We start from the raw sequence: 23,052 nt of genomic DNA on the forward strand, positions 1-23,052 counted from the left end.
AAAAACAAGTTGTATTGGGTCTAAACCGCTCTAATCAATACCGTTTTTTTAAGAGACCAAGTTCAATGAATGAATTTCACGTCTGGTTTTGTAGATCTTCGGCGGTAATTTATTAATTATTATTACTGTAAGCACTACAAAACTAAGAGATTACCTGCACACAGACTTCGGGCACTGTCGAAGTTCTTCGTTTTGTGTTCGCTACAGGAACATCGTTTACACTACGAGCATTGAGGAGATGTTTGGCTGTGCATCCACGAAATTTGAGTCTCTTTTTAACTTCTTGGGCACCGACGCACTTATGTGGAGCTCAGAACCTATCAACACCCGATGTCAATTCATACGGCTTCCGCAGTTGAGTCGCTGATGGGCGTTACGACACGTGCGCCGAGCAGGTACCAGAGCACCACACGAATTGTCCTCTGAGAGGGGCAGTGCAACGTGTGGTTGTACTTGTAAAATGCCAGCGTCGTGGCGCTAATCGTAGATGGGGAGATCGGTGACAGAGGCGATCCAGTCGAGGTTCTGGTAGACGTTGGTGAAGACGGACCGGTTACCAGAGAGATCGGTGCCGATGGCGACGCCCACCACCTTATAGCTGCCCACTCCAACGCCCGCCACCGTTAGGGGGCCACCGTAGTCACCCTGGAAACACACGTGTACAATACGTACCACTAAAGCCGTGGGCACAAAATGAAAAACTATACACAACTACGACAAAAAATGAAATTGCGACATTGAACGCATCGTGCTTTACAACGTATTTCAGATGTTTACAATCATCCTTTAAGACGCCTGGGAAAAGCTACGTGTATCGTTTTCATCTTTACAGTAATTCCAATGCCAAAGAATGCGGATGTTGATCGCTATGAAACACAGAACTATCCGTTTAATAGGTCATCGTTGCAAAATAATGAGACAATTTATTTGTGGAAGACTGGAAAGATTGGTAGAAGTAAACCTTGGGGAACATCAGTTTGAATTGCAGAGAAATGTAGGAATACGCGAGGAATTACTCACACTACGATTTACATTATGTGATCAAAAGTATCCGGACACCCCCAAAAACATACGTTTCTCATATAAGGTGCATTGTGCTGCCACCTGCTGCCGGGCAGTCCATATCAGCGACCTCAGTAGTCATTAGACATCGTGAGAAAGCAGAATGGGGCGCTCAGCGGAACTTACGGACTTCGAACGTGGTCAGGTGATTTGGTGTCACTTGCGTCATAGTGTGTATGCGAGATTTCCACACTTCTAAACATTCCTAGGTCCAGTGTTTCCGATGTGATGGTGAAGTGGAAAGGTGAAGGGACACGTACAGCGCAAAAGCGTACAGGCCAAACTTGTCTGTTGACTGACGGACACCGCCGAAAGTTGAAGAGGGTCTTAATGTGTAATAGGCAGACGTCTATCCAGACCATCAGACAGGAATTCCAAACTTCATCAGGATCCACTGCAAGTACTAAGATAGTTAGGCGGGACATGAGGAAACTTGGATTTCATGGTCGGACCGCTGATCATAAGCCACACATCACGCCGGTAAATGCCAAACTACGCCTCGCTTGGTGTAAGGAGCGTAAACATTGGACTATTGAACAGTGGAAAAACGTCGTGTGGAGTGACGAATCGCGGTACACAATATGGCGATCCGATGGCAGGGTGTGGGTATGGCGAATTCCCGGCGAACGTCATCTGCCAGCGTGTGTAGTGGCAACAGTAAAATTCGGAGGCTGTGGTGTTACGGTGTGGTCGTGTTTTTCATGGATGGGACTTGTACCCGTTGTCGTTTTGCGTGGCACTATCACAGTACAGTCATACATTGATGTTTAACCACCTTCTTGATTCCCACTGTTGAAGAGCAATTAGGGGATGGCGATTGCATCTCTCAACACTTTTGGGCACCTGTTCATAATGCACGGCCGGTGGCGGAGTTGTTACACGGCCTGAATCCTACAGAACACCTTTGGGATGTTTTGGAACGCCGACTTCGTGCCAGGCCTCACCGACCGACATCGATACCTCTCCTCAGTGCAGCACTCCGTGAAGAATGGGCTGCCATTTCCCAAGAAACCTTCCAGCACCTGACTGAACGTATGCCTGCGAGAGTGGAACTTGTCACCAAGGCTAAGAGTGGGCCAACACCATGTTGAATTCTAACATTAGCAATAGAGGGCGCCACGAACTTGTAAGTCATTTTCAGCGAGATGTCCGGATACCTTTGATCACATGGTGTATCTTAGAAGACAGGTTGAAGAAAACCTATATTCACAACATTTATAGTTTTTGAGAAGGCATTTGACAATGTTCCTCGATGAACGTTCACTGGACAGTGGACTGTGCGTTCATTTGAAACATCCTGGAAGATTAAAACTATATGCCCTTCCGGGACTCGGACTGTTTGCCAAAGGCAAAGAATTTGGGTTTGAGACCAAGTCTGGCACACAGGTTTCGTGCGGCAGGACGTTCTGGTGACATTGATGGAACACATTCTTTGAACTTCTGAAAGTAACAGAAATGAAATACACTTACAACTTGTGTAGAGGCCAAAAAACAGCTGAATAGTTGAAGAACATGAAACAGAAGCGGTAGTTGAAAAGGGAACGAGGTTTGAAGCGTATCTCCCATGTTATACAATCTGCTCGTCGAACAAGCAGTAAAGGAAACAAGGAGAATTGTGGAATCAGAATTGGAGTTGATGGCGGAGAAACAAAAACTTTGGAATTTTCAGATGACAGCGTAATTCAGTCACAGTCGGAATGGAATGGGCTGTGTCTTGAAAAGAGGATAGCCCTATATGGTGAGTATCAACAAAAGCAAAACTTGGATGATGACATGAAATGGTTGTATGGCACTGATGGTGGGGAGGCACCACCTGGGGAAGTTCGACCACCCCGCTGCAAATCTTTTTTAGTTGACGCCAGACTGGGCAACTTGTGTGACGATGGTAATGAAATTATGGTGAGCCCAGCATAACACCCAGATCCAAGTGGAGAAAATCTCCAACCCAGTCGGGAATCGAACCAGAATCCGCTGCGTCGCAACCCGACGTGCTGACCACTCAGCTGAGGGGGCGGACATGAAGGTAGTTTCTCTGGTGTTGTCTGAGAAAATTAGATTAGGAAACGAGACATTAAAAATAGTAGATGGATTTTGCTATTTGGGCATCAAAATAGCTGACGATGTTCGAGGTAAAGAAAGCAGACAATTAGACTGGCAGTAGTTCTCTGCTCAAGAGAGGTGTGGTAGATAAATGTAAAAAATGGTTTTAATTGGCTTGGAAATCTGTATAGAACTCGGCAGAAATCCAGTCTTGGGGTCTTAATAGGTTTTAACGATTTCACCCACTTTTCAGTACCATTATTTATATCAGTATCACTGTAGTAATGGAGTGACAGAGCGTAGAAAAACATGTTCCTCTCTCGCGCAAGTACCGGATAACACTTAATACCAGAGACTGCAATAATTAATAATTTTGTCGTTTTAGTCAAATGGACACAGATTTATCCGGAAAGAGTAGTCTGTCCCTATGAATCGAACCACGCTAACTCTTTCATGTGTGTGTTCAAGACTTAGAAAGTATTATCTCAAGGCATTTGTATGGAGTTTAATCTTGTACGGACGTGAAGGTGTACGATAAACAGTTGAGAGAAGAAGAGAATAGAAACTTTTTAAATGCGGTGATGCAGAAGAATGGTGAAGGTCACTTGGGTAGATGAAATAAGTAACCGATAGGTAGTAAATCGAATTTGGTGAAAAACGTTGTGGGACTGCTTGACTTTGAGGAGGGATTGATTGATAGGACACATCACACTGTCAGTAGCTCAGAATGCAGATCCGAAAGCAGTAACGAAATTTTTTGATCGTATGCCCAGTAACATGCAATGGCTGACAGGTAGCAAAACAAGTTTAAAATTTAACCTCACATCCATTCCATGGACGGATTTCTGTTTAAAAACTGGTAGCCTGTAGAAATAAATATAATAAAAATCTCTAGTTTTTCCGTAGAGTTGCATGAGTAGGGCTACAAAATAATGTGTTCGGTAATGTTGACAATGAACAGGCCCTGTAAAGTGGTTCGTTGCAAATCATGTCGATAAAAGAATCGCTAAGATGATCTGTGGCACATGTAACTAGCTTGATGTTGGGGCATCAAGGAATCGTCAGTTTCGTAACAGAAGGAAGTGTGTGTGTAATTTGGGGGTTTGGGGGGAGGGGGGTTAAAATTATATAGAGAGATCAAGGCTTGAGTATAGTAACTACGTTCATACCGTGTAGGCAGCAGTAACTATGCAGAGATGAAGAGGCTTGCGGAAAATAGACTTGCATGCAAAGTTGTATGACATCAGTCGGACATAACAGCAACACAATCGATGAAACTTCTTGGCAGATTAAAACTGTGTGCCGGGCCGAGACTCGAACTCGGGACCTTTGCCATTCGCGAGCGCTCTACCAACTGAGCTACCCAAGCACGACTCACGCCTCGTCCTCACAGCTTTACTTCTGCCAGTACCTCGTCTCCTACCTTCCAAACTTTACAGAAGCTCTCCTGCGAACCATGCAGAACTAGCACCCCTGAAAGAAAGGATATTGCGGGGACATGGCTTAGCCACAGCCTGGGGGATGTTTCCAGAATGAGATTTTCACTCTGCAGCGGAGTGTGCGCTGATATGAAACTTCCTGGCAGATTAAAACAGTTTTACTCTGCCAGTAAGTTTCATATAGCGCACACTTCGCTGCAGAGTGAAAATCTCATTCTGGAAACACAATCGATGTCTTACTGGGTGGTCAGCTGCAAAATTATGATTGACTTGCCCCTTATTTCAGGATTGTTTACATTACTTAATATGGGACTGCAGAGATGGACCACTTGGCACTTCAACATCTACGCTTCTAATGCATACATCGACAATGGCCCCTGCCTACAAGGGATTTCCCGCTGGTGTTCAGTCTTTGTGGTCAAGTCTTTCAACTTGCACAGCTTTATTTGCAACTGTCTCTCGGACCCTCTTGGTGTACCTCAGTTCCTTCGTGGCTGCGGCCAGCTACTCACCGTGGTGACGTCCACCTGGTTGTACGTGTATATGCACACGTGGTAGCCAGCCCCGCACTCCCCGGCGAAGCTGCCGTTGGCGGTCTTCAGAGTCGTCTCTGTCGGCCCTCCTGCAACAGGCGACGCCTAGGATAGCGGCAACTGGCTTCTGACTCACTACAGCGGTGCTGCTGCTCCACGTGCAAACATTCATGGGGAGAAATACTGCCGCACCTCTCCTCTACGCAGAATTTTAACTACGATGAAAGCGTTGGCCTCCTCACTCCTAGTGGACAAGAGCTTTAGTCTGCACAGAGAAGGCTGTAGTCAGCCCTTCGGACTTATTGCACATATGAGGAGCAGTAAACTTACACAACTCGACGAAGGCGAGCAGTTTCAGATTATTGATTAACTAAAGAAACAAGGCCACCGGAGTAGACAACATTCCATTAGAACTACTGACAGCCTGGGGAGAGCCAGTTCTGACAAAACTCTACCATCTGGTGAGCAAGATGTAAGAGACAGATTTCAAGAAGAATATAATAATTCCAATCCCAAAGAAAGCAGGTGTTGACAGATGTGAAAATTACCGAACTATCAGTTATATAAGTCACAGCTGCAAAATACTAACGCGAATTCTTTACAGACGAATGGAAAAACTGATAGAAGCCGACCTCGCGGAAGATTAGTTTGGATTCCGTAAAAGTGTTGGAACACGCGAGGCAATACTGACCCTACGACTTATCTTAGAAGAACGATTGAGGAAAGGCAAACCTACGTTTCTAGCATATGCAGACTTAGAGAAAGCTTTTGACAATGTTGACTGGAATAAACTCTTGCAAATTCTAAAGGTGGCAGGGGTAAAATACAGGGAGCGAAAGGCTATTTAAAATTTGTACAGAAATCAGATGGCAGTTATAAGAGTCGAGGGGTACGAAAGGGAAGCGGTGGTTGGGAAGGGAGTGAGACAGGGTTGTAGCCTATCCCCGATGTTATTTAATCTGCATATTGAGCAAGCAATAAAGGAAACAAAAGAAAAGTTCGGAGTAGGTATTAAAATCCATGGAGAAGAAATAAAAACTTTGAGGTTCGCCGATGACATTGTAATTCTGTCAGAGACAGCAAAGGACCTGGAAGACCAGTTGAACGGAATGGACAGTGTCTTGAAAGGAGGATATAAGATGAACATCAACAAAAGCAAAACGAGGATAATGGAATGTACTCGAATTAAGTCGGGTGGTGCTGAGGGAATTAGATTAGGAAATGAGACACTTAAAGTAGTAAATGAGTTTTGCAATTTGGGGAGCAAAATAACTGATGATGGTCGAAGTAGAGAGGATATAAAATGTAGACTGGCAATGGGAAGGAAAGCGTTTCTCAAGAAGAGAAATTTGTTAACATCGAGTATAGATTTAAGTGTCAGGAAGTCGTTTCTGAAAGTATTTGTATGGAGTGTAGCCATGTATGGAAGTGAAACGTGGACGATAAATAGCTTAGACAAGAAGAAAATAGAAGCTTTTGAAATGTGGTGCTACAGAAGAATGCTGAAGATTAGATGGGTAGATCACATAACTAATGAGGAGGTATTGAATAAAATTGGGGAGAAGAGGAGCTTGTGGCACAACTTGACTAGAAGAAGGGATCGGTTGGTAAGACATGTTCTGAGGCTTCAAGGGATCACCAGTTTAGTATTGGAGGGCAGCGTGGAGGGTAAAAATCGTAGAGGGAGACCAAGAGATGAATACACTAAGCAGATTCAGAAGGATGTAGGCTGCAGTAGGTACTGGGAGATGAAGAAGCTTGCACAGGATAGATTAGCATGGAGAGCTGCATCAAACCAGTCCCACGACTGAAGACCACAACAACAACAACAAAGAAACCATAGATGCGTAATCTTTTGTGTACTGTCATTCATAGGCTGAATGATAGCACAAAGAGCGAAGTACAGCTAAAGGTATAAGCTGTCGTGCGACTTTTTACCTAGAAATGTAGTGAGATGAAGTATATAAAAAGGCAAAAGATATGATTGATTGAATAACTATCTTCACTTGTGATTTCGTCCTTCTGCCGGACCTGGACCATCAAGGCCAATTATAAAAATCGCATCGACTCTTCGTGGCGTTGTGTTGATGCGGAATGTTGTGCTTGTCTGAAACCGAAAGGAAAAATAATATTTCAATCACACAGTGATCGAACATAAGAAGATCTTTTTCTGCGTGTAGTACCAGCAGTCTTTTGGTCACGTGTTAATGGGACTTTGAGAGAAAATGAAAAAAATTACTCAGCTCAAAGTTAATAGCAAAATATCGCGACGAAAAACGGAAAGAAAAATGTATAGCTCATTAAGTACTCGGAGAGTTTAATTCCACTTCTACTCTTGCGCACAGTGCTGTAGCTGAAATCTCAAGCAATATGCCTATTTATTACACACTTGAGATTAGGATAGCTTATCAAGTGATCCCGCACAGCTTTGCCCTTCACCAATCCCAAATGGTATAACAATATGCAGGATGTATTCTGAGGTGATAAAAGTAACAGTGTAGCGATTTGAACGTATGCAGAGGGTGCTAGTGTCCCGTAAGTAAGGCATAAAAGGGCAGTGCGTTGACGGAGTTGTCATATGTACTTGGGCGATTCATGTAAAGTGTTTTCAATGCGATTACGATCGCACGGCGGGAATTAACAGACTTTGAACAAGGAATAGTAGTTGGAGCTAGATGCATGGGACATTCGATTCCGGAAATCGTTCAAGAACTCAATATTGCGAGATCCATAGCGCGAAGGGTGTGCCGAGAATAGCAAACTCCAGGCGTTAACTCTCACAACGGACAACGCATTGTCCGACGGTCTTCACTTAATGACCGAGAGCATCGACGATGGCGTACGGTTGTCAGTGCTAACAGACAAGCAACTCGACGTGAAATAACCGCAGAGATCAATGTGTGAGGCACGACGAACATATCCGTTAGGACAGTTTGGCGAAATTTGGTGTTAACATGTAGACGACCAACGCGAGTGTCTTTACTAACAGCACATCGTCTGCAGCGATTCGCCTGGGCTGTTCACTCTATATGTTGTACCCTAGACTACTGGAAAACCGTGGCTTGCGTCAGATGAGCCCCGATTTTAGTATGTAAGAGCTGATGGTAGGACTCGAGTAAGGCGCAGACCCCACGAAGCGATGGACCATTGTCGTCAACAAGGCACCGTGCAATCTGGTGGTGGCCTCATATTGATGTGCGCTGAGTTTACATGGAATGGACTGGGTCCTCCGGTCCAGCTGAAACGATCGTTGACTGGAAATGGATATGTTCGGTTCCTTGGAGACCATTTGCAGCCGTTCATGGACTTCGTGTCCCAAACAACGATGGAATTTTTATGGATGACTATGAGTCATGTCATCAGGCCACTATTGTTCGCGATTGGTTTGAAGAACATTCTGGACAGTTCGAGTGAATGATTTGCTCACCCATCGAACACTTTTGGGACATAATAGAGACGTCAGTTCGTGCACAAACTCCTGCACCGTCATCAATTTCGCAGTTATGGATGAATAGAGAGGGAGCGTGGTTCAATATTCTGCAAGGGATTTCCAACGACTTGCTGAAGCCATTCCAGGTCGAGTTGCTGCTCTATGTCGGCAAAATGTGGCCCGACACGACATTAGGAGATATTCAATAATTTTTGTTATCTCAGTGTATTTAATTTCTTTTTTCCTCCCATCCCTTAAATAGCCGCAATTGTCTGATCCCTCTCCATAAGTCGAAGGTATGTTATACACTACCTGTCGAAACGATATTTTTTGCGCGCATTTGTGTGTGTGTGTGTGTGTGTGTGTGTCAACGTAGTCTTCCTGTAAATTAAATGCCTTTGATAACTTATTTCATTGGGCACGTAGTGTAATAAGACACAAAAATCTGCTACACTTCGATTTAAATGCCACTCTATAGCCTCTCAACATATTTCTCCATGTGGATTCGCATGCATGATCTGTTCAACCGGTCCTTTCACTATATACCGGTCCATACAATGAGCTCTTTGTACGAATCCTTCCATTAACAATGTGGTCAATCAATGCATCCCGGAGTACGAGGCTAGTTGGTCAGTAACACGACGTACTTCATGTGTTAACACTGCCGAGCGGTCTGCTATTTTCAACACATACAACACACATCACAAACTTTCACCATGCATTTTAAATGTGTAGCGTACACTGTCTCTCCAAAAAGCCCCGATACTGATTTTATTCCTGGAGTAGAAGCAACGTCGGCGCAGTAACTATGGTGACAGCTTAAACTACCAACTGTAAACAAAATATGTGCGTTCGACTAGACGGTTGTGAGCAAGTAGTGTCAAGTTGCGGGAGTGCGGCTGTAGTACGTTAACATTGTTGTGTCGATCGCAGCTCAGCAGCATCTGTAAATGAAGTGCTCAAGACACTCTCCAGAATATCATCAAGAAACAAAAAGTGTGTGCAAAGTTTGTGTCGCATACCTTGTCTTCTGAACAAAAACAACGACCTATGGGCACCTGCCACGACTTGATTAAAATGCAAACCCTTCGCCAACTTAACCGATATTCTAATCAATGTGATGCGCTTGTTGCACACTGTCCCAAAGAAGGATTCTTCTGACAGTTTCACATGGTTTTATGAATTTCTGTGCGTTGTATTCAAGTGGGGGAAGACTATATAACACACAATTTTCTCTATTTCTTACGAATCCAATCTCGAAACGTTTCGGACCGATGGTGTATGTGTCAATAGACGTAAGGCAACGCCCGCCTCGGCAGTTGCGCAATCAGCCCGGCGGATTGTTAACCGAAGGGGACTGGGTTAGATTCCTGGCCTCCAGGTATACGATTATCGCTTGCATTTTTAAGTCACCAGTCTTCTGACTCACTTGATTTCAGCGTTCACTTACTGCTGCCTTGTACTAATTTCTGCTTATTTGCACACGTGTTACACTCAAAGTAGTCGATGATGAATTTGAATTTCGCGGTCTTATTTCGTGTTGTGCACCTTGTAGCATCAAGTTTAGAAATATCTTCCTTCAGAACGAATTTTCGCTCTGCAGCGGGTTGTTTGCTGATTTGAAACTTCCTGGCAGATTGAAACAGTGCCGGGCCAGGATTCGAACCTACAGCGTTTGCATTTCGAAGGCAATTGCTCTTGCCGACAGAGCTCAGCAAGCACGAATCACAACGCCCCCTCTCTCCCCTTCCGCCAGTACAAACAATAGCTCGCTGCAAACCTTGCTGGACTAGTACTCCTGGACGAAAGGATACTGCGAAGAAATGGTTCAGTCACAATCTAAGGGATTGTTTCGAGAATGAATTACCACTCTGCAGCGGTGTGTACGCTGATATTAAACTTCCTCCCGATCCAGAACACAGATTTAATCTTACAGAAAGTTTCAATATCTTCCTCAAATGCAAGTCTTTACTAAATTGCAGAAGAGTTCTTCTGTTGAAGCAATCTTTCTTTCTCTGTTACAGTCAGCTTCTTGTGTCCCTCACATCCGTTGTACTATGTAATTTAGCTTCATTAGAAAATATTTTTTTTTCTGGTTTTGTATTGTCCTCCTCAGTTTTTACGTTTGAAAAGCTGCTGTAACGCTGTTTAATATCCGTCGTTAGAACGTCTGTTGCAGTTGTTAGTTGTACGACTTAGGTACCCCCTTTGCATTTTGTTGTCCGTATGACCTTACTAAATGGAACTTTTTTAACGGCACCGGAGATTAAAAAATTCACTTTCCTCCTGTGTTGCCTGTAATTTTCTATTTGAGATGAGAGAGTAGTACCCTGCACTTTTACGCAAGAGAATTTTTACGGTCACATGAGGTTATTTCTTGAATTGCCAATAAAAGAGCATCAAGAGACAGGAGAACAATAAAACTACAACGATCACAAATAACTACTTGGCCAACTTACAAAAAACGATCTCTTTCAATAAATACTAGACTTCGGCATTACTTCTCTGTCGTTAAACCGGAGGTAAAGAACGCAAGTGAAACAAAATTTAAACTAAACACTCAAGCAATAACTGATAAATTGTAGAAAGTTGGTAGAAGAATACTCTGAACTATTATCAATATAATACACGAAGTTAATGGTCGATGGAGATTCTTGCCCAGTACGGTGGTTTACCAAGAAAGCGAATCCACTGTTGATACGATGTGAAAAAGTAAGGTTGCAATTTTTGACCAAATTTCTTGCCTATTGAATACTAGACTCTTGAAACACCTTTTCGATTACAAGAAATAGCTGGTTTAAAGAAATAAAAATGGATCTAAATGAATTGAACATTACTAAACATCAAATTAAACATAGGGAAGAGAAGATACTGCTGAAGAACAAGTGCATACACTGATGATCCAGACAATTATGACCACCTGCTTAATACCTTGTTTGTCCGTCTTTGGAAGAAAATACGCCAGTGATTCTGTGTATCAAGGAACCGACAGTTTGCTGGTAGGTTTGTGGGGTGTTGGCATTAGATGCCTACGTGCAGGTCAAATAATTCGCTTAAATAACGGACCTCTGGTTTGCGTACGTGATGATGGCACCTAATAGCGATACAGATGGGTTACATAGGATTTGCAACAGTCAGTTCACTACAGTGCTCCTCAAACCACTGCAGCATAATACTGGCTCCGAGATACGGAAAACTGTACTGCTGAAAATGACATCGCCGTCGGGGGGGACACCAAGCATGGAGGGTGCATGTGGTTCGCAGCTGTCAGTGTGTCTTCGATTACTACCACAGGTCCCATGCAAGAGCAGGAGAATGTCTCCCATAGCGTAGTCTCAGCATTCTGCGTACTTGGCGCACTGCACGATTCGAGCCGCCGTTCACCTCGTTTGCAGCGTTTGCCGAAACGACCATCGACCTAGTGTAGCAAAAATGTGATTCACCCGAAGAACCCAAACGTTTCCATTGATCGACAGTCGAATCCTATGGTCCCATGCCCACTGCAGTCGCAATTTACGATGTCGTTAGGTCAACATGTGACCACGTAGAGGCGGTCTGATGCGAATCTCGATGTTCAACAATGTACAATGAACAATGTGCTCTGAAACACTTGTGCGAGCACCAGCATTCTGCTCTTTCGTCAGAGACGCCACAGATACCACAGATCTATCTTATTTTACAGAGTAGACAAGCCTCCGAATGTTCTGTGGGCCGGCCGTTGCTCCGGTCGCAGGTTCGAATCCTGCCTCGGGCATGGATGTGTGTGATGTCCTTAGGTTAGTTAGGTTTAAGTAGTTCTAAGTCTAGGAGACTGATGACCTCAGATGTTAAGTCCCATAGTGCTTAGAGCCATTTGAACCACGTGCTGTGAAGAGTCGTGGACGACCAACCATTTAGCACCTAGTGGTTGTTTCACTGTCCGTCCACCTCTTTCTGTAGATGCTCACGACAGTAGCATGTGGACATTTGACCAGCTTCTCCGTTTTCGAGATGCTCGTTCACAGGCTCTGCGTAATAATAATCTGCCTTTTGTTAAAATCGCTTATCTCAATGGATTCCCCCGTTTCCAGCCCATATCTTCGCTGTCCGTGCTGTTCCACTTACATACGTTAGTTACTGCGTCACGTGCTCGTAACACCACCACACAGCATCTAATCTCGTCTTGGGCAGTGGTCGTAATGTTTTGGCTTACCAGTATATGTCATACCCGCAGATGACCGAGCCACCAGATCAATCCGAAAGGAAAAGTTTTGTGAAAGGAAGAAATTATTGAGTGCTAAACTTATTCATTGTAGGCGCTGTTGTATAATGTTTGATTCTAGTGCTCCAACGTGGGCGTAATCTATTTAAATAATTAATTAATTAATTAAATGCGCGTAAGCGGATTGCATCTCATGTTCATAGGGGCAGTTTAATATGTTGTTAGTTCTGCAGCGTCAGTTTTGTGACCTGGAGGCACATACCTGCCACAGTGGCTCCCCAGCCCGTCATGACGGCCACCTCTCCGATGAGACTGGCCGGCGTGTCAGAGCGAAACGGCAGGTCCGCCGGCGCGAGGTCTGCAACAAGAGACGACGACGACGGCGACGCGCAGCCGTTAGCTGCAGTCTCACTTTCTGGCTTTTCTTGGCATTCTCAAATTATTATTAGGCCTACTTAACCGTGATCTAGCAATAACATGCAGTATTACATCATCTGATTATGCAGGGGTGCATCATTATTTCTGTTACGGTGTTCAACAGGTTGTAGAGGGAATATAGTAGATAAAGAATCCATATGTGGGAACGTACCGTTTGATTATAAAAAAAAAAAAAAATGTATGAAGATCGGGCCACTTTCAAATCTCACGCTTCGCGGTACGGTGTGTAATGGCAGATCTGCACTTCGCGTATACCGGTAACGTTTTCCAGATCGCCTCAGTCCCTCACATACCATATTCGTCCGAATTCAACAGCGGCTGTGACAAATTGGTACGTTCGCAGCTAAGACTGTGGTGCTCCACAAGATTTAGGTTTTCCGTAATTTTCCTAAGTCGTTCCAAGCAAATGTCGTGATATTTGAGTGTGGCGCTACGCAAGATTTAGGTTTCCCGTAATTTTCTGAAATCGTTCCAGGCAAGATTTAGGTTCTCCGTAGTCTACCTGAGTCGTTCCAGGCGAATATCGAGATGGCTGACTGTAGTCTTCCGTAAGCTTTTCCGTAATCCGTAATGTTCTTAAATCGTACCAGGCAAATGTCGTGATGGGTTTCTTTGAAAAGGGCATGGCTGATTTCCTTCCCAGTCCTTGAAACGCTCCGCGCCTCGCTCTCGACGGGGCGTTAAACTCTAATCTTCGTCCTGCACGTTTTTTTTGTTGTTTTTTTTGTGCTGATCCAGCGACGTGTACTAGGGTTTGTGCAGCGTGTGTATGAAAATAGACACCACAGATAGACTTCTACAATGAACACATATGTCGCCACTGGAACACCCCGTGTAGGGCACACAACTCAGAGCTCATCGTCTCTGCTGTGTGAAGCGGGAGATTAGAAAGTAATCAGATGTTCAAACCCATTTTACATCCAAACGGTACATTTACTGACATGGGTTCCTGATCACAACTTTACAAGTGCCCTCTACAGCCCCTAGAAGCCTAAAATAGGAATCTTAAAGCACCCTGTATGTGTCGGCTGTAATTTTTTGAAATAAGCATGAAAAGTCTGAAGCCGGGGTCGTGAGTTCGGAAACTTAGATACAAATTATTAAAATTACAGCGACATTGGTATTCTTTACATTAAACGTATATTTATAGTTCATTTACTGTTCTGCAAAAAAGCAGTAAGTCTTTAGTGATAATTCAGCTTTACGGTACAAGTAAAACACAACATCAGCTACAGTTATGAAATGCTTTTAGTTTCACTATCGGTTATGTGATAACACATCTGCAGGTAATAGGTGTTACCGAGTTTGATTAAGCATCTAGTGTGACTGTTCTTCTCGCCGAACCCCTCGATTTACTGACAAAAAGGCACTTTTAACTAACTGTTGTCAAAAATTGTAGAAGAGAAGATTCATTTAGTCCGTTTGGATTCATTCATACGTGAAGTGTTAAGAAAATTAAGATAATTTTTGTTTTTTATGAAGAACTTAATACATCTACATCAGTGTTGTCACCTCCAAAGCTTTGTTTTGAGTCCTCAGTCTTCTGACTAGTTTGATACGGCCCGCTACGAATTCCTCTCCTGTGCCAGCTTCTTCACTTCAGAGCAGCACTTGCAACTTACGTCCTTCAAAATAGGCTGCATAAAATATCATACGTTTATGTCAGCGTTTTTTTTCAATATATAGTATTTAGCTATATATAGTATTTAGGTCTCTCACAAACGCGTTTTTAATCTCATCTACGCTTGTAAATGGACGGCCTTTCAGGGCTTTGTTTATTTTTGGGAACAAGAAAACTACATTCGGCCATGTCTTACGAACATGGAGACTTGGGCATCATTAAAGTATTGCTTTTGCCCAAAAAATTAACGAACAGAAACCGAAGTGTGAAGAGGTGCATTATCGTAGTGCAAAATCCAGGAATTGTTTCGCCAGAAGTCTGCGTGATTTTCCGCGTTGCTTCACGCAGATGAGGTTGAACTTGTAAGTACTGCTCCTTATTGATGTCTGACATTATGACAACCATTCCGTTCACGTTTTCCTTGATTTCATCAGTTGTCGATGTGCTAGGGAGTCCAGGAATCTTGTCGTTTTCAGCTTTTTCAAGACTCTTGGTTTATTCATAGCAGATTCATCAAAAGCAATATACTGAGGTGACAAAATTTGTGGTATCGAGATACGCACATATACAGATGGCGGCAGTATGGCGTACGCAAGGTACAACAGCGCAGTGCACTGCCGGAGCAGCCGTTTGTAGTCACGTGACTCACTGAAAAGATTTCCGGCGTGATTATGGTCGCACAACAGACTCTGAACAGAGAATGGTAATTGGAGACAGACGATGGCACATTCCATTTAGGAAATCGGTGGGGAATTCAATATTCCGAGATCCACAGTGTGAAGAATGTGCCAAGAATAACAGAGTTCAGGCATTAACTCTCACCACGGTTAACGCAGTGGCCGACGGTCTTCATTTGACGACCGAGATCAGCGAGTTGTCAGTGCTAACAGAGAGTAACTCTGCTTGAAATAACCGCAGAAATAAGTGTGGGACGTACGACGAACGTATCCGTTAGGACAATGCGGCAAAATGTGGCGTTAATGGCTATGACAGCAGGCGACCGACGCGAGTGCCTTTGCACGACATCGCCTGCAGCGCCTCTCCTGGGCTCATCACCAGATCGGTTGGCCCCTAGACACTAGAAAACCGCTGCCCGGTCAGATAAGTCCCGATTTCAGTTGAAAAGAGCTGATGGTAGGGTTCGAGTGTGGTGCAGACCCACCGAGCCATGGATCCAAGTTGTTAAATATGCACTGTGCATCTTGGTGGTGGCTCCAAAATGGAGTGGGTTGTGTTTACGTGCAATAGATTGGGTCCTCTGGTCCCACCGAAACTATAATTGACTGTAAAAGTTTATGTTCGGCTACCTGGAGACCATTTGTACCAATTCATGGACTTCTTGCTCCCAAACAACGATAGAATTTTTATGTATGACAATGCGCCATGTCACCGGGCCACAATTGTTCGCAGTTGGTTTGAAGAACATTCTGGACAGTTACAGCGGATGATTTGGCCACCCAGATGGCCCGAACTTTTACGAGACATAATCGAGAGGTCAGTCCCTACTCAAAATTCTGCACCGGCAACACTTTTGCAATTACGGACGGCTATAGAGTCCCACAAATTCTGTCACTTCAATGTATTCAGTTTTTCTAAGAGTTTGCAACAATTTATTCTGTTCTTATAGCACAAGCTTTTCTTTTTAAATGCCAAATACTACAGTGTGCCACATTGTGTCTTCTGACGTATGTAATAACAGTGATCTGACTAAGATTATGGTTGAAGAGAGATGCGGGTACTTACAGACTGCCTCGACGACGATGGTGTTGATAACGGCGATGTCGTAGTTGTTGCCGCTGTAGCTGGGGTTGGCGGTGGCGTTGTCCGACACGATGGTGATGCGACCAGGATCACCTCCCGCCAGACTCGTCACTCCCAGCCACACCTCCCAAATGGTGAACCTGCGACAGCAATACGCATATCAGAACGGGAACCAACATCGCAATCTCAGGGAAGCACGCACTTTTGTGGCTCTCTTCGTCAACGATGTACAACGGACGTCCAATAAGTAATGCACTTTTTTTTCGGCGAATTTGGTTTGAAGAAATGCTGAATTTGCTTTTGGACATTGTGGAAATTTCCAGTTCAGCCCCTACAGTTTCATGAAATTGCGACACGTGATTGCGCTATATGTATTCTTCCAAATAGTGTCTGGAACAGAGGGACGTTCCAAGCAGAGAACTGTCATTGAATTTATTTTGGCTAAAAACCAGAGCATCACAGACATTCAGAGGCACTAGCAAAATGTCTACGGAGACCTAGTACTGAACAAAAGCACAGTGAGTAATTGCACGAGGCGTCTGTAGTCATCACACTAGGTCACGCCAACCTGTCGGATCTCCCGCGTGCCTCCTGGCCCCTTACAGTAGTGACTCCTGCAGTGTTGGAACGTGCGGCCATTCTGGTTCGAGATTATCGATGTATCATAATCAAACACCACGCTAGACTTCTGTGTTGGTAGATACTCGTCTACCAGTCAGGGTACTCAAAGGTGTGTGGCCGCTGGATTCCTCGCCGCCTAATACACTACCGGCCATTAAAATTGCTACACTAAGAAGAAATGCAGATGATAAACGGGTATCCATTGGACAAATATATTATACTAGAACTGACACGTGGTTACATTTTCACGCAATTTGGGTGCATAGATCCTGAGAAATCAGTACCCAGAACAACCACCTCTGGCCGTAATAACGGCCTTGATACGCCTGGGCATTGAGTCAAACAGAGCTTGGATGGCGTGTACAGGTACAGCTTGCCCATGCAGCTTCAACACGATACCACAGTTCATCAAGAGTAGTGACTGGCGTATTGTGACGAGCCAGTTGCTGGGCCACCATTGACCAGACGTTGTCAATTTGTGAGAGGTCTGGAGAATGTGCTGGCCAGGGCAGCAGTCGAACATTTTCTGTATCCAGAAGGGCCCATACAGGACCTGCAACATGCGGTCGTGCATTATCCTGCTGAAATGTAGGGTTTCGCAGGGATCGAATGAAGGGTAGAGCCACGGGTCGTAACACATCTGAAATGTAATGTCCACTGTACAAAGTGCCGTCAATGCGAACAAGAGGTGACCGAGAAGTGTAAACAATGGCACCCCATACCATCACGCCGGATGATACGCCAGTATGGCGATGACGAATACACGCTTCCAATGTGCGTTCACCGCGATGTCGCCAAACACCAATGCGACCATCATGATGCTGTAAACAGAACCTGGATTCACCCGAAAAAATGACGTTTTGCCATTCGTGCACCTAGGTTCGTCGTTGAGTACACCCTCGCAGGCTCTCCTGTCTGTGATGCAGCGTCAAGGGTAACCGCAGCCATGGTCTCCGAGCTGATGGTCCATGCTGCTGCAAACGTCGTCGAACTGTTCGTGCAGATGGTTGTTGTCGTGCAAACATCCCCATCTGTTGACTCAGGGATCGAGACGTGGCTGCACGATCCGTTGCAGCCAATTCGGATAAGGTGCCTGTCATCTCGACTGCTAGTGATACGAGGCCGTTGGGATCCAGCACGGCGTTCCGTACTACCATCCTGAACCCACCGATTCCATATTCTGCTAACAGCCATTGGATCTCGACCAACAAGAACAGCAGTGTCGCGATACGATAAACCGCAATCGCGATAGGCTACAATCCGACCTTTATCAAAGTCGGAAACGTGATGGTACGCATTACTCCTCCTTACACGAGGCATCACAATAACGTTTCACCAGGCAACGCCGGTCAGCTGCTGTTTTTGTATGAGAAATCGGTGGAAACTTTCCTCATATCAGCACGTTGTAGGTGTCGCCACCGGCGCCAACCTTGTGTGAATGCTCTGAAAAGCTAATCATTTGCATATCACGGCATCTTCTTCCTGTTGGTTAAATTTCGCGTCTGTAGCACGTCATCTTCGTGGTGTAGCAATTTTAATGGTCAGTAGTGTAGAACACCATGAAGAGAAACGAAGGCCCGTCTGTGCGGAATGCCTTGTGAGTTACATAGGCTGATCATAACAATTTTTTATTAAACTTCGTCACAGGCGATGAAATGTGGGTTCATCTCTTTGAATCGGAAACAAAATGAAAATCCTCCAGAGAAAAAGATTAAAGTCACACACTCAGCCGGTGAAGTCATGGCGACGGTCTTCTGAGACTGTGAAGGGGTTATTCAGTTTGATGTCCTCCCTCAAGGTGCCACGATTAAGTCTGAAGTTTGTTGCGCTACCCTCAGAAGAGGCCGTCGCACTGAACCAAGATTAAAAGTATTTTCTTGCATTCAGATGAGTAGGGAATAACATAATGTATTGGAAAACTGAATAAAACCAACCTGCTCGCAGAAAAAGTGCGTTGCATTACTTATTGTACGCCCCTCACGGTTGCCTTTGAAATGAGATGCCTTGTGTTTATCGCTAGGCAGAGTGGATCACTTAGTCGCCTCATTCCAATCCCTCGGACACGTGAAGCGCAGCGCGCCCTTGAATTGGAGCTTCCAGCTTGAAGGTGAAGGTGAGGTGGGCGTCCGCTGATACCCACCCGACGACGCACTGCGCGGCGGTGAGGATCCAGCTGCGAGAGACGAACGTGCCGCCACACAGGGTCGCCCCGTCCGCGAAGACGGCCGCCATGTACAGGTACTGGTCGGGCGCGTCCACGCCGTTGATGATGCGCTCATCCCCTGTAAGACGTTAGCACGACAAATATACAAGGTATGGAGGGACTAGTAAAACTAATCCGGCCGTGATAGCAAAAGTGACAGTGCACTGACGATGACAGTCAGATATCCGATTCCTACTGTCCACCACAGTGTTTTAACTTGTCACAAATGCTTACCCACTATCAAGTGAGGCAGCAGTGTATGGTAGATATGCGTTAATAACTTTTGGAAAATGTGCCCTTCCATTCCGAAGCTACAGAAAATTCTTTTCGCTAACTATCAATGCGCTTGTGGGACGTCCATTAATTACGTGAAATCAAAATGGGGACGAGGGTTGGGCTGGGGGAGGGGTCCCGTAAAATCTCACTAAATCTCATTTAAAAGGGGGGAGGTGGCAATGAAAATCTCACATCAACTTTTTAATTTAGAGAAGGTACTTTATTATAACGAATAACATTTTGTTTTATATAATTAATCCAGAGGATAGACAATATCAGAGTTGTCCACCGATCTTTGTGGCCCACTTTGAACTGAATTCTTTACATGTGTGCTTCTCCGGGATTCACCGATTTGAAACAAGTGTCGCACAAGTGATAGAATTTATTAGGGGAGTTTTCTGCTGCGATGGTCGAAATCACTTGGTCGAGGGAGTTACTCGTGATATTCTGCAACGCGTATAGAGCTGATTTTATTGTGTTCAGTATGAATTTGTATTAAGACTTTTACAATGTGTCTGTTACGTGGCATGCCGACAAGTTGAAACACACATGCGAGCAAGAATATCGTTTGTTGAAGGAATCTAAGCTGATGTTCACCGACGAGAATTCTCTTAGTCGTCATATAAATCAAGAGATTGAAAACCTACGGAAACATACCGCCTGACGTTCTAAGGAAGGTACACACAATGTTGACTGTCGTCTGCAAAACATGTCAAGGTTCAATGACGCTGAAAGTGTATAATATACCAATAAAAGGTCACTCATTTAGGGATCCGTCAACACGGTTAAAACAATTTTCCGTCTGTCTGTATCTGTCAGAATACTATTCAGGTTTGGCACGTGTAAAATAAAGTGATTTAATCAAGTGTGAAAATCACTATTTAATACACTTTATAAATAAAACTTAAACCGTTTCAATAAATGTTTAATTAAATAAAAATTTCATTTTCACGTATTTTTACTCGGCTGCGGGGTACCTCACGAGAGGGAGAGGGGGAGAGGATTGGGGAGGCGGGGAGAAGGAGAACGGGGGAGGACAGGCAATGGAGGGGGGGGGGGGGAATCCAAGGTATAAAGAAGACGCCTCACGTATTCAGTAGTTGTCCCCTTACCTCTGTTGTTCTATACTGGTTCAATGGGGCACTTTGTTATGCGTCTTCCTGGGTACTACTCGAGAAAGACAACCGGTGTAAGCGGTTTCGCCATTTACACAGCAGCACAATCGACACTGACTGTTTTCTACTTTGTAACATTAATACTACTTTAGCGGTAGTTGCGAATGACCTAAATAAAGGACACGTTCCGATACTAGCTGGTGAGCAGCTTCTCTTATCGCGGTATTAACATTACCCTACTCTAATATCCCAGAAGTAGAATTAAGGAGAGGCGGTCATATTATTTGTGTAGCACATGGTTCCGCTGTCGGTTGCCACGACCGCAGTGGCCGCAGCAAACCCCTTAAGTGGTTAGGGTGTAGGGTTAAAGCAAAACCTATCCAAAACCTAAGAGGTACTGGTTGTCCATTCTAGGGTCATTGGCCAGAAATATCGTGTATCTTTACCATCTTTAACCTTAAATGGGACAAATATCAACTACTCTCCTTCAGCAAAGAGTGTAGGTGTAACAACAGATGAAAATATAAATTGGACTGAGCATACAACTGTAATATGCAAGAAGCCATCAGCATCTCTCCACGCCCTACAAAAATATAAGAAGCTTTTCCCTCCCTGTGAAAAAGAAACTTGTACACACACTTATACTTCTGGTTACTGATTACAGCGATATTATCATGTCAGGCCATTCTCAGGACAGCTTACAACTGATTATTAATGTACGTGTTCGTTACCTCTATGAAGTTTGACTCTTTTTTTCGTATTTCACCATCATATACACAGCTGTCCAGGTGCTTGAAGATATGTGCAGAGATTTCCATACCGTCTGTCTTCTGTACTGTCTTATCATCTTATAGTGTCCCTCATATGTCCCCTCGGCCTTAATGGTCTTGTCTGAACAACATATCAGCAACAATCGTTCCCATCAGAGAAAAAAATCTTTCTGTCTCACCCCATCGATCAGCCACTTTCTCGAAGTCCTTCTTAGTAGAAGGAACCCGACTCTCGAATAACCTCCCACAAAATATCAGAGAGCTGAATAACACCTCCAGCTTCAGAAGACACTTAATGACATCTGTTAAAGCAACAATAATAATACCAGATTTTCCTCATTTCCCAGTATTCTTAGCTGGCTCAGTCTCCTTAAATTTCGTTTCTCCAGAACTCGCTACATCGGAATTTATCTACTTTGTACACCTATAAATTCACTTTACATCTGCCACAATCTTTGTTGTTATTATTGTCATAATTATTGTTATCACTAGTAGTGACAGCAGCAGCGGTAGTACAAGTACTGCCAGTATTAACTTTATTAGTTCATACTCAGTATTATTTTCTCACATTGTCACTGTAGACAATCTAATCATTTCAATACTATTTGCCATATTAAAATTGTTATTTCTTAAGTAACTACGATCCGAAAAAGGTATTATGTGTGAAACCGTGGTCTCACGTATGATAGAGCTTGATGGCCATAATCAGATCAGGTAAATGAATAAATAAATAAAATTTTTCCACACCTACATCGTTCGTGGCAAAATATGCTTTGGTAGTGGTGGATTAAGGAGTGGAACGTTCTTTCAGATTATTCCTATTTTTGCTTCTACGTGCAATATTTCAGAACCACGTTTTCTATATCTGCAGTCATACAAGCACTCATCTAGAGTCACGCACAAGGAATAGAATGTTGTACGTTCTCAAGACGAAAAATACATCCCGTGGGCCTAAAGGTGAAGTGGAAAGAACAAAAAATAATACACTCACGCTAACTAAGTTAATAAAACACACGTACAAAACCACATTGCCATTACTGAGTACAAATCACGAGAAAGATATTCGTATTAAGAATAGCCGAGCGAGGGAAGGGGTCGCCAAAAGCACTGTGGAGAACTACTTAAATGCCATTTGTATTGGCTGCTGATCCATTGGCTGACCTCAAAGACACACCTCTAAAAGAAGTCAATGCTGATTTCTCTTTTCAGCAGTTACTGAGTACGCCGATACTCTGACAGTGCACTCATATGCACTGCAGAAGTAAACTCGAACCAAATGCTGATATGAGAAGGCAACTGCGTTTTTACTCATAGTAATTTAAATTTTTAAATTTGACATGTGGCCAACAAATGTAAATGTAAGAGCAACTGCCATGTACTGGGGCTATGAGGACTGATCAAGGTAACGCTGTTTCTTTATTAAATCAATTTGTTTTACTGCAGTGACGAAGATTGGAGTATTGAACGTTATACGTCGACTGTGCACTATTTTGTTTTCATTATCCGTAGTACTTACTATCTTCTTGACGATAAGGAACTCTG

General features: G+C 44.0%; 1 protein-coding gene across 1 annotated transcript in view; it reads right to left on the reverse strand.

Annotated features, from left to right (window-relative positions):
- Nucleotides 1-477: 477 nt before the first annotated feature.
- Nucleotides 478-23,052, reverse strand: part of LOC124594209 (brachyurin-like) — a 34,935-nt gene continuing 12,360 nt past the window's right edge. Inside the window, exons 2-6 of the mRNA XM_047132569.1 lie at nt 19,227-19,428; nt 16,512-16,665; nt 12,968-13,124; nt 5,054-5,163; nt 478-645 (exon numbers count right to left, since the gene is read on the reverse strand). Of these exons, the coding sequence (XP_046988525.1) occupies nt 478-645; nt 5,054-5,163; nt 12,968-13,124; nt 16,512-16,665; nt 19,227-19,428 (791 nt within the window). The remainder of the gene's footprint in view (nt 646-5,053; nt 5,164-12,967; nt 13,125-16,511; nt 16,666-19,226; nt 19,429-23,052) is intronic.

This window comes from Schistocerca americana, chromosome 2, assembly GCF_021461395.2.
Source record: "Schistocerca americana isolate TAMUIC-IGC-003095 chromosome 2, iqSchAmer2.1, whole genome shotgun sequence".
NCBI lineage: Eukaryota > Metazoa > Arthropoda > Insecta > Orthoptera > Acrididae > Schistocerca > Schistocerca americana.